Consider the following 10,980-nt stretch of genomic DNA (forward strand, 5'->3'; position numbering starts at 1 on the left):
GTTATTATTCATAAGTTCTCTCATTAGTGTCTACCCAACAGAAACGGATGGGATCATATGTAGGCACAGTAAGGGTGTATTTCGATTCCGGTCATCGTAATGTCGACCCTTGAACTATTGTGTAGATCAGTAAGACTGCGATAAAAAGGTAGCTTGTACCGTCATTTATCTAGTTACTAAATAGGTTCAAGAAGAGTACCACTTAATGATTCCTTGGCCTCGTTGTCAAACCAAAACTCGGCTCCCGAAATCTGGGTCGTCCACCTTTGAACCATAGATAAACATACCTGGTAACTACAATTTAGTCCAGTTACTTGGAAAAATATCAAGGGCTCTCCTTCCAATACTTTTCGAGTACCCCTTTCTCTAGAGGAGTCTACAAGGACCAGGTTCGACACAATCCAGGGAGTGCAATACCCCTTTAGACGTATTCAAAATCACTCACCGAGAAATCACGATAGTCTTCCTCGAGGCGAACTTATTTCTTGATTAGTGTTTCTAATATATTTTTCAATTTGCTGAAGACTTCCCTGGTAGGTCTCGATCATCACTTTGCTTCGACCTTTTCGGAAACTCTGACAATATGCATAGTGAAACATATAGCCCACGTGCTCTACTTGATGGTTCTAGGTGTCAGAAAAATGTTACACGACAGTCAAGTGTTAACAAACATACATATTAGTGATAAATTGAGGTCATATTCGCATTAAATGTTTTTAAAAGCATGTGGCTAAAGCTTATGAATTATAAAAGTTGCCGGCTTACAAACACTTATTATCAATGCCAACTAGGTATCTGCTAAGTTTCCTTTCACATTTCAATAATACCATTACATATTTTCCAAGTTTAAGAGACTTTCCCTTTATAACGGGAAACAATGATACGTCCAAGCTAATCTGATAGTTAAATTTCTCTCTAATGTTTCTTAAGCGCGTAGTCGAAGCACCCTGACAACTACAAACCGTTCTTGGCCCCAATTAAATGTTTGTATAGGTATATGTCCATACTGTTGTTCATGCATGTTGACGCGATACTGTCATAATGCAAGGGATCCCTTCGACCCTAAACTTCGGGTACGATAATCGCACTCCCATTTTGTTTAGGTAAAAAGCTTCCAGTACTTGGTGCAGTATCCGCAAAACTGTATCCTCAAGCGGCAAAGATATTCGGGAAAGCCTTACGGGATATAAGCACGGGAGATAACCTGCTAGGATGTATGAGAACTTCATACTGATTTGCTTGTATTGCCTCCTGGATCTAGTATCCTGTCACTTAATTTCAAATTATTTGTATCGCTAGTGGTTTTAGTATTTACCCATTCTAGTTCTATATCGAACTACATTTGGGAAAGGCATGAAAGAGATAGGTGCTTGTCAATAGCTATATTGTTACCTAAGTTAGTAGGCGGAAATTCAAGTTCATTATATTCCGAGAACGAAAACACCAAGCATCACCAAACACATTCTAAATATAGAGACAAGAGCCCCCCCTAACCCGAGAACCGTAGTTGATATTTTAGCATAACTTATCCTACTGGACAATAGGAATAGCACTGTTTTCCAAGCATGAAAGCACAGATATGCGAGCCCGTGCCTTAGCCTTTTTATGAAAAATCTTAATTCAATTACTGAAAACAAAACTTGTATTGGGTGAGTGATCGAGATAATGAGCTACTGCATATTTGTATATTTGTGATACACATAAGTATTGCCGTGTATCTCACATGCTTCGTTCAACCTTAGCAACTCATAGCTAAAAATAGCCATCCAAGCATATCGCCACGTGTGCCCCTTTATTACTAACAAGCTGTGACGTAGGACACGCCCATATCCTCTAGGTACCTACCTAGGTACTCATACGTGAAACACCTTAAACCAGGTAAATACCCAGTGTACATCTGAGTTCGCGCTCTGTGGTTTACAAAGATTCTCATCCATATCTCAAGCAAAACCTATAAAATCGTAACTTCGATAAGCAGTGTCTAAAAAATGTGACGACTATTTGATACCTAGTCAAGCAATGAGATTCACTAAGACGATGGTTGAGATGACTGTACTAGATATAGATTAAGATGGTGATGGTGCGAACTGCGAAGATACTCCGTGTTGTTGTAGGGATATCCAACGTATTTCGTAAATAGAAATAAGAGACACACACCTCCCATGAAGGCGGTAACCTAGCGAGAACCACTACAGCACCGGGCTGTCTCCGTACCCAAGTCAGGAGCCTCGCTCGCCTGCCTACCTAGGCGATAGGTACATACCTACTTCGGAAATGAAACTGCCCAGCCTTTCTACGCGGGTTACCTGTCACATATTATCAATCCCCCACAGGCAGCTCATTCTCCCCGGGAGTAAAATTATGCGCGTATATAAGCACGCGAGACGTCAAGGTATGAGCTGGACTGGGCCTATCTAGATTAGGTAGGTTAAAAGTGAACCGCGTCGTAGGTACCTACTTGCGACTCTGCGGCGGTACGTGAATTGTAGGCGGATGTCGTTCCCCGGACTGGTCTCCAGAGGTCTAGATCGCGCTCTGGGTCTATCTAGATCCTCGCTCGCTTACCCCGTACGGTCGTTCCGCAGTCTCGCTGGACGGTCCCGCGAATCTGGGTCGGTTACGATAAGCTTATTACCATGAATAGATCGTCGGCTAGCCTGTCGTCAGTGCTCTCCCGGGGTACGTAGGTACCTATATATAGCATTCCTGATATGTGGTATGCGACGACATCATCATGCCGTCATTGGCCTGGGGTAAATACTGGCATTGTACATGCTGATCTACCTGGCGAAATATTTCCCGATATTTGGAAAAGTGGGAAATCCGTCTCTTTTGTTTCTGGCGTTTGTTTTCGAGTGACCCCAATTACGTACCTTGCGGATACCTACGAGGAAGCGCGTGGACAAGTTTTCTGTAGCATATACCTAATCCCAGGTTCACGACTAGGGAAATACGTCAGTGGCACTAACAACAGCTCATATCCACTCGACGGAAACCCCCCCGGTGAGTGCGATGGCTGATCTTTGCGGGCAGAAGATTTCTTCTACGTATAATGGTTGAGTTCGGCAACGTAAATCCACGTCGAGAAGCACGAATGAGCGGGTGCATAAAAAGGTTGAAATTGAAGGCTAAACGGAGTATTGCGAAGCCGAATCAGATGTGTTCGAGTTGTGGGAGGAGGGACGTAATAAGGGGGTAGGATGGGGGTACGCTATTAGGCAAGGCACGGCGCCCCCAACTTATGTATGAGGATCCCTGGACGATTGCGAGCGTTACACCAAGACCGTTGCGATGACGGTTCTTTGCCTCTTCTGATCTGAATTTCGTGCATGGCGCGTCCCGCCAGGGATAGACTATGAGGATCTTCGGGGCTATTGTCCGCCCATGACATTATAAGCTAGCCTCTGCCTCCTACTTACGGATCGGGAGGTAGCACGCTCGGAAGAGACATCGCCAGGTGGTCACCATTACTAGTATATTGCTACCCCCGTAACTGTCTAATGTACCCCGGCAGTGGGTTTTCGCAAGCCATTGTTCTGCTGAAGACTACCTTGATTGGTATGTGTAGGCAGGAGACGAGAGGGACCTTCCGAGAGGAGACGGAGAAGAAGCGTATAATATTGGCATTATGTGTCGCTGCCGCATCGAAGCAGTTGCTACTCGTTCGGTAACGCAAGTGAGAATTTGGTATTTGCGCCTACGAAGCCTATTCTCTATGTCTATTCTCTATGTCTACGTAACCCCGGTGGTATGATGTCCTTGTATAGGTACCTAGGCAGTCCTTGCGCAGGGACTTGCTTGTGTACGTACCCATGTACGAAGGGGGGCACGTACATATAGGTAAGTAGGCGTTTAATAAAGGTACATGTATATCGATGGAGCACGCGAGGACTACCACGTTGTGTCTCGGATAGGAATAGGAGACCGGGTGGGCCACGCCGAGCTGGGCCCCCCGAAGATAATCTCGATCGGACTCTCTCGCACGAGATTGATTGAGATTTCGAATCCGACCCTCTCATTCGCTTCTGTCGTCATTATGATGGCTTCGCGCAGCTGTCGGAAAATTTGGAGATACCTATACGATACCTCATACCTCATACTTCACACCTCATTCCTCACCTGTCAATTGCGCCTGGCTGGCACCTCGTATGTGCTCGACTCGACATCTGCGAAGTAACGCGCCTAATGTGCTTTCCCAACCTGCCGTCCTTCGTATTCTTCCCGTCACGATATAACCGTCCAACGAGATGTAAGATGATGAGGAGACAACCTCACAAATAGCACGATACGTAAGCCTATTCCAGGACGAGCTAGAGGGGTTTCGATAGATTTCCTAGCGCAGCTGCATGCGAATATACGCCCCCTCCTTTTCACCTTACCCCCTACCTCTCAAGTCCCACCCTATTTGTAAAGTCGTGCATGATCGCAGACGCAGGTCCGAGAAGATGGGGTTAAGCGCGGCTCGCGAGGTTGCAAATCGTCCAGGGTTCTTTTTTTAATGTGGTCTATGATTAGCGCCCCGTTGTGACATGTACATGGTGGTCTTCGGTTGTACCGCATGATAGACCATGAGAGAAAAAAAAAGAGAGGAGGGGTGAAGTAGTGTCGCTCTCCACATTATATATGTACTTCGAGGTCGCTTAGTCGGGCGTTGCAGATAACTAGGAGGTAGCCACATACCTATGTAGGATAGAACATCGAATATCAAGTATGATGTAGTATAGGTTTATCAATTGCTCAAGGTTAGCGAGAAAGGGGTATAGAAGCCGGCGAGGAAGAGGGTGTGATGTTTCAGCCCTGAAAGATAGATGCCGAAGTATGCCCAGGTGTCTACTAGGTATTATCACCTTGATGTTCGTAATGCCATGGTCGAGGTCACCGTTCGTCTTATACAGTATCAGAAAAATCGTTATATTTCCAGTTACACAGTACAAACCCCAAGTCCCCCCCAAGTCTGCAATGCGGTACGTATTCCGCTGCTGTGATCGACGATCGAGGGGACTCCTTGGAGAGATCACTTTGGGATCTTGAACTAGCAGGGTTTCAAGGGTTTCAGTGGTTCGTTGCCGGGATCTTATGGTGAGCTCGACCATGGCTGATAATCTCTCGTCAGCCCTTTCTTTCGTCTTTTACCTGGTTCAGTAAGCTCGTCTCACGCGATAAAATCTAGATCAGGATCGTGACCATCATCTTTTTTTCAGATCTCATGAACCTGTATCGTACCGATGCTTCTAACCGTTCTTGTGACTGCTTAAATACCCCTTTTGGATCCCCACCTCTCCGTAATCCTCCTGATCCGCTTCCAGGTACGTGCAGGTATGCCACGATCGTGTTTGTCCCTAGTTGGTAATCACTAATGCCGGCAACGAGAGTCCGCGAGCGATCACGGTGGGAAGTTGGATGTTATAGTCGAACATCTTAAGGCTTGGTGGTGAGGGTAAGGTAAGCTAGGTTGTGTTACCCCCTCCCCTTTCCCCAAGGCATTAGTGTTGTGGCGCATGGATGCGAGTGATATCGCGTTGGTGGAGGTCCGGTGGGCGTTGGCTTATACGCTAGCAGCTCCTATATTCCTTATAGATGATTACCTGTCCACGGATGTGCAGTGGGCTACGGTTTGGTTTGTTGGTCGCACATAAACTGTGGTAATACATATAATCGGGTCTGTCATTCATCGCCGCAGAGAGGCCATGAGAGCCCGTCTACCTGTGTCCAACCTCGCTAATACATGCAGGCGGCTTCTCCTGGCAATAGCTTAGGCAGGGTCCTTTTCTTATTTTCCTAAATCGGGTCCGTACAAACCGCGGTGGTGGGATCTTGTCTTTTGCACTTCCAGGTCACTCATATGCAACCATGGTAGCACATCCACTGCAATGGTCATCACAATTCTCCGCCGTACGAGCATACATACCTACATCTACATAGGTAGGTATATATGTGTAGGTACTCGGCCCGCATAGCAGACGAATGCCGAGTTTGTTACGAAGCTGGTGATGCCAACCTAACTGAAGCCGGCAGGCCGTTTCCAGTTGCCATGTGACGATTTAGCTAGGTATCGTAGCCTTCCACTGTACCGGGTAAGCAATCTAGATTAGTATGTAGCTAGACAGGTAGTAAGGATATACCTGGTTCGTCAAGCTACTAACACCCAGATAGCGCTACCTATCTAGGAGGCGTGGTACTAGTATGATATATGATCGCGGCACGTTACCTTAGAATGGCAATGATTTAAAAGCCCTAGCATCGTCGAACACGATCACGAATTCAGATACAATTGCGGGGGTTACCCATAAATAATCTACAGAGGCTCAGAACTAAGACGGCATAAGACTAGATGAGGATGTTAATGTAAGAGCAGGTGGAGTTCGTGACGCTTCAACCGTCCTCGGAGTCTTAGCCCCCTCTTGACCCTCCTCCTGGCATTTCCGCGAAGTTCCCCTCATCGGTCATCTAAGATAAGCGGCTTAGTATTTGTTCGCTTATCCCTAGCGAAGAAAGTTGCTCTGAGACGACCGTAGCACCCAAGATCTGGAATGCTCCCTGGAAGATTCTCTAACCCCAGATAAGACGGACTGAGGGATGGGCGGCAGACGAGTCCGGTAGTAATTTAATATCGACGTGCTTCGACGACCAAGGTCTTGGTAACCGAGCCCGATTGCGAGCGCAGGCCCGAGATCGCCCGGCTCCGCGAGGTACATCGCCGACACTAGAGCGAGTACCTGGGTATGTACATACGCGTTTAACTACCTTGAGCTAAGAATGTGAGGTGCGTAGTAAGGGGGAAGGCCAATCAATTTACGGGGAAATCGTGGCTAGCGATATTCCCGGAGGGTGGAGTAGGGAACGGATTGGCCTTACACCTGACCGTCCTCGATTATTCTTCTGAGGTGAAGGATACGGTAAGGCTAGACATTCTAGATCGGCTCAGATCGACTCGTGTGACGAATGACGGTCGTATTTAATAAAGAGAGAGAGAGTCGAGTACCACGACTCCGGAGGCGTAGACGAGTCGTCAAAGCATCCGACTGGGTCGCGTACGAACCTATGAGCATCTATAAACAGAGCCTCTACGGCTTGGCGTGGCCGAAAAGCTGGGGGTAAGCAAGGACCCCGTCGGCCGTCACAGCTGGCCGCTGACATACCTACTACCTGGTGCTTGGCGGTTCTTACGCGACCGTCGGAGGTAACCAAGTATCTGGCAGTTTCTGGGCCGTGAGTTACCCCTGGTACGTTGCCGTTGCCGTTGCTGTCGTGCGACGCCAGGTCTCCTGATGAGGCCGTTCGGCGGTTGATCTCGCGTCCAGCTCAGTCGCATTTTGCATATGCCGTGCGGTGCCTGTATGCTGCACGACCTACGTTGGCACGTCGCGGGGGTGTCGGATCGGTAACTTGGAAGTGGGTTAGGTTGCATCCCATCGAGTCTGGGATAGGTAATAAAAAGCTGAAGTCACATCACATCAAAAATCTTACTACATATATGCAGTACGACACAAATATTTCCCATCAGCCAATGTCCTATTACGCAGTTGCATGTGAAAAAAGGACCCTTCTTATTTTTCTTCTCACTCTTTTTTTTTTCCTCTGTCGGCCTCGCATTGGTCTCGAATGATGCCCCTCTAATACATCTCTATGAAGGAATCCGTAGACATCCATGCAGACTAGAGTCACAATCTATTCCCGATTTTTGCCCTCCAACCAGAAACCTCCCTAAAGTCTTCACACCAAACCATACCATCCATTTTGTTTTTGGTAAGAGCCGAGCGTGTGAAAAATGCTGCGTGCCGAAATATGCGATGCGAGAAAAAGCAAAGAGAGGGGGGAAGAAAAATTGAAAGGAAAAATAACGAATATGCCACCTGCCCGTCCTGTAGGGGCTTCCCTTATTAAGTATGGCACGATTTTCTCTTGGCGAATACGAGTCGAGCTTTCTTCTGCGACTTCATCCGCCGTACCCTGTGCTGAAACACAGGACCGTGAAAAAAAACATTCATTACGTTTGGTGTGTTGTGGTGGTATGAGACCCGTCCTCCGCCATCCTGACGAAGTTCAAGACCAGGAACTTTTTAGGGGGTCGCAGAATAACCGACCGGAGATTCCGAAGACGGACGTCGTCTTATAGCCTGAAAGCCCTTCGACCGCTATCCGTAATTTCAGGCAGCGGCCGTTATCCGTAACTCAGGCAGTGGCCGTTATACCGTAGGAGAGTACCGTTTTGACCTCTTCCGATAAGCCCTTCCCGCAAAATAAATCGTAGAATATAACACTCATGAATCGTAAATGCATAGCATCTCTTTTGTGCTATGAGCCCGTTAATCAGTAATCATCCGTACGAAATAGCCGAATAATAGAGCCGCGATGGAATTGTGCCTCCATCACGCTGTTACGATAAGCCCGCCACCATGGTGATCGGCGGGAACGTGTCTCTCGGATAGTCGAGGAGGAGAGCGTCCTTCTCGGACAAGACGCCGCGAGCATTTCGCATACGGAAGATACGGTCGAGGTCGTCAAACCGAGGTGGGGGCGTCGCGATGCTGTCGCTTCTTCTGGGACGAGGCGACATACGAAGAGCATCGTTGGCGTCACCGTCGGGTCGGCTACCCCAAGAAGTCTGTGTATGATGTCAGCAAGAGGCTCAAATTTATTTATATTTCGATTTATTTATTTTCGGATTTCCGTACCATATTCAAAGTGATCAGAGCGTATAGCTTGATCAGCCCGTGAAAGTAGCCGAAAATGACGGACACCGGCAGGAAGACGATGTCACTCGGGTTTCGCCGAAAGAGTCCGATCAGCTTGACGACCTTCGTAAAGGCGAACATGAAGACAACCTGAGCCCAAATGCATCGTTGTCGTGCCTCCAGGTCCCATCCCTCGGTACCCCGCCAAAGCGAGACGAGCAATAGAGGGTCCACGACGAAGGCCAGCGAAGTAAAGGTTGCAATATGCAGAGCGTAGGTGCACCACGGCTGTTGGCTAAAGCATGGGGCCGTAGTTAGTCCATGCGCAGTCGGCCCTGTTGAGATAGTTGGGTGGTGCTAGAGGGGACAGGGGGTATATACACTACAAGGGCTATACAGGGGGTAACAAGGGGGGCATTGTTTGCAAGGGAGTAGGAGAAGCTAGGGAAGCAGAACAACGAACAACGAACAGCGACGAACAGGGTAATGGCATGGCACTTACGTAATCACGTATCTCTCTCGGACCAAGCTCGTCCAGTTGCTTCTCCAATTGCTCCGGGCCCATCGAGAGCACTGGTAGAGGAACTTGAGGCCGTTCTCCAGCGTCGTCTCGATCTCGCACTCCCGCTCGTACTGGATCCAGGTCTTCCACTGGTGGCTGACCAGCCAGCGGGTTACGAAATTGTCGTCGTCAGCGTTCAGGATATAATCGCGCCATCGCTCGGTCTTAAACCCCTCAAGAAAGTCGTGGCTCGACAGAATCTCTGATCGGTAAGCTCCTGTGCGACCGGACATGCACGAAGTTCCCCCATCGACATTGTGAGTAGCCGAGATCTCGAAATTGCGGCGCTCAATGTAAGCAGCCCCGAGCCAGTTGAAAATCTGGGTGGATACGGATCCGCCCGACTCTCGACGCACGCGCTGACAAGTCCCGACGCCTCCGATCTTGGGGTCCTCGAAAGGAGCGAGGACCCACGGGAGGAGGGTGGACGGCCAGGTAACGTCGTCGTCGGCCATGATGGTGATCGCCGTCTTTACCTTGGGGAGCGCCTCGCAAACCTGAAGTCGTTTGTTCGCGATAGGCGTGAAGAGCACGCGGACGTTCGAAGTCGACAACGTCTTCACGAGCTTCTCTAACGCCACGTGCTTGTCCACCGTCGTTATGAGGATCAGCTCGTGCGGCCTGCAGGCCAAGATGCTCTCCAGGGAGGAGCGGAGCTCCTCGAAGGCATTGTGGATAGTGGGAATGATGACCGTCACGTCGTCAGAAGTAAACGTAGGTTTGACAGGAATTGGTTTCGACTTGTAAAACCAATGGCTGAAAGTATGAACGATTAAACGTAGATATCGGTGCACCCTGACGGTGAAGAGTTAATACGTGATATGTCTACGTTTGACGCCGGCCGGAGGATGACTCCTCGGGCGAGAAACGTCGTCGCGAGAGCAAAAACTCGTGACTTACCACAGCACCCAAAACGTATACCACCAAAAATTTGGCGACGATAAGAAGTCGAAGCTCGGACGAGCGAGATCTGAGAATAAATCACCGATGCCCATGGCGGATATCTTTTTTTTCTCTTCTCCGAGCGGATGCTGAAAAAAAAATCCGGATTGGCGTATTAGTGTAATATCAAGGGTTCTATGAGACAAAGCCCAAGCTGTCGCGTCCGGTCTCTGCCAGGGCGTGCTTGAGGAGCGTGTAGTTATGTACGAGCCGGTCGTCTGAACAATCCTCAAAGAGATGCTGACAGCCTCCACCAAAAGTCTATCTATGGACTAAAAGGGACTATAAGGGTCAGCTGGCTGTTTCACCCGCGGAGGGAAGGTGTGAGTGAGAGGCTAGGGTGACTTTTGCGGAGAGTAACCGGGATGTAGTTGGTTGTGTAAGAGCCGCAGGGTCCTCGGAACACAATCTCAGAAAAAAATAGAAGCCCCCTCCAAAGGGTAACCCCAGGCGAGGGATGAGATGAGGTTGCAACGCGAAACGGGTGCGGCGAAGCGTGTACGTAGCTCGGCAAGGCGAGGGGTGAGGAGGAGGGAAGGTGAAGCTTGCCTTTTTTTTTATTAAAAATAACTTGGACGGGTATTCTCGTTTCTCGGATCTGGACACGATACGGTCACGCGCGGAAACGGAGGGTCGTGAATCAGACGAACCCTTTTCTCTCTTGCGTCTGTGATTAACGGATAATGGAATTAGGAACAATAGACGAGACCGAGACCATGCAACGGTGGCAACTATTGAACAGGTTTCCTGAGGAGGGGGGAAGGGCGTATGAATGATGTTACTGTGGTAGATAACAGCAGA

At 48.7% G+C, this 10,980-nt stretch overlaps 1 protein-coding gene across 1 annotated transcript; it reads right to left on the reverse strand.

The window, feature by feature from the left end:
- Positions 1 to 8,377: 8,377 nt before the first annotated feature.
- Positions 8,378 to 10,232, reverse strand: F4807DRAFT_464483 (glycosyltransferase family 2 protein; the record flags this gene model as incomplete). The annotated part of the gene is made up of 4 exons (XM_048002127.1): positions 8,378 to 8,605; positions 8,676 to 8,970; positions 9,178 to 10,032; positions 10,138 to 10,232. 4 exons carry the CDS (start codon positions 10,230 to 10,232, stop codon positions 8,378 to 8,380), a joined length of 1,473 nt encoding a protein of 490 aa, XP_047850122.1.
- Between the last annotated feature and the right edge of the window lie 748 nt (positions 10,233 to 10,980).

Source organism: Annulohypoxylon truncatum (assembly GCF_022578515.1).
Source record: "Annulohypoxylon truncatum strain CBS 140777 unplaced genomic scaffold F4807scaffold_41, whole genome shotgun sequence".
Classification (NCBI taxonomy): Eukaryota; Fungi; Ascomycota; class Sordariomycetes; order Xylariales; family Hypoxylaceae; genus Annulohypoxylon; species Annulohypoxylon truncatum.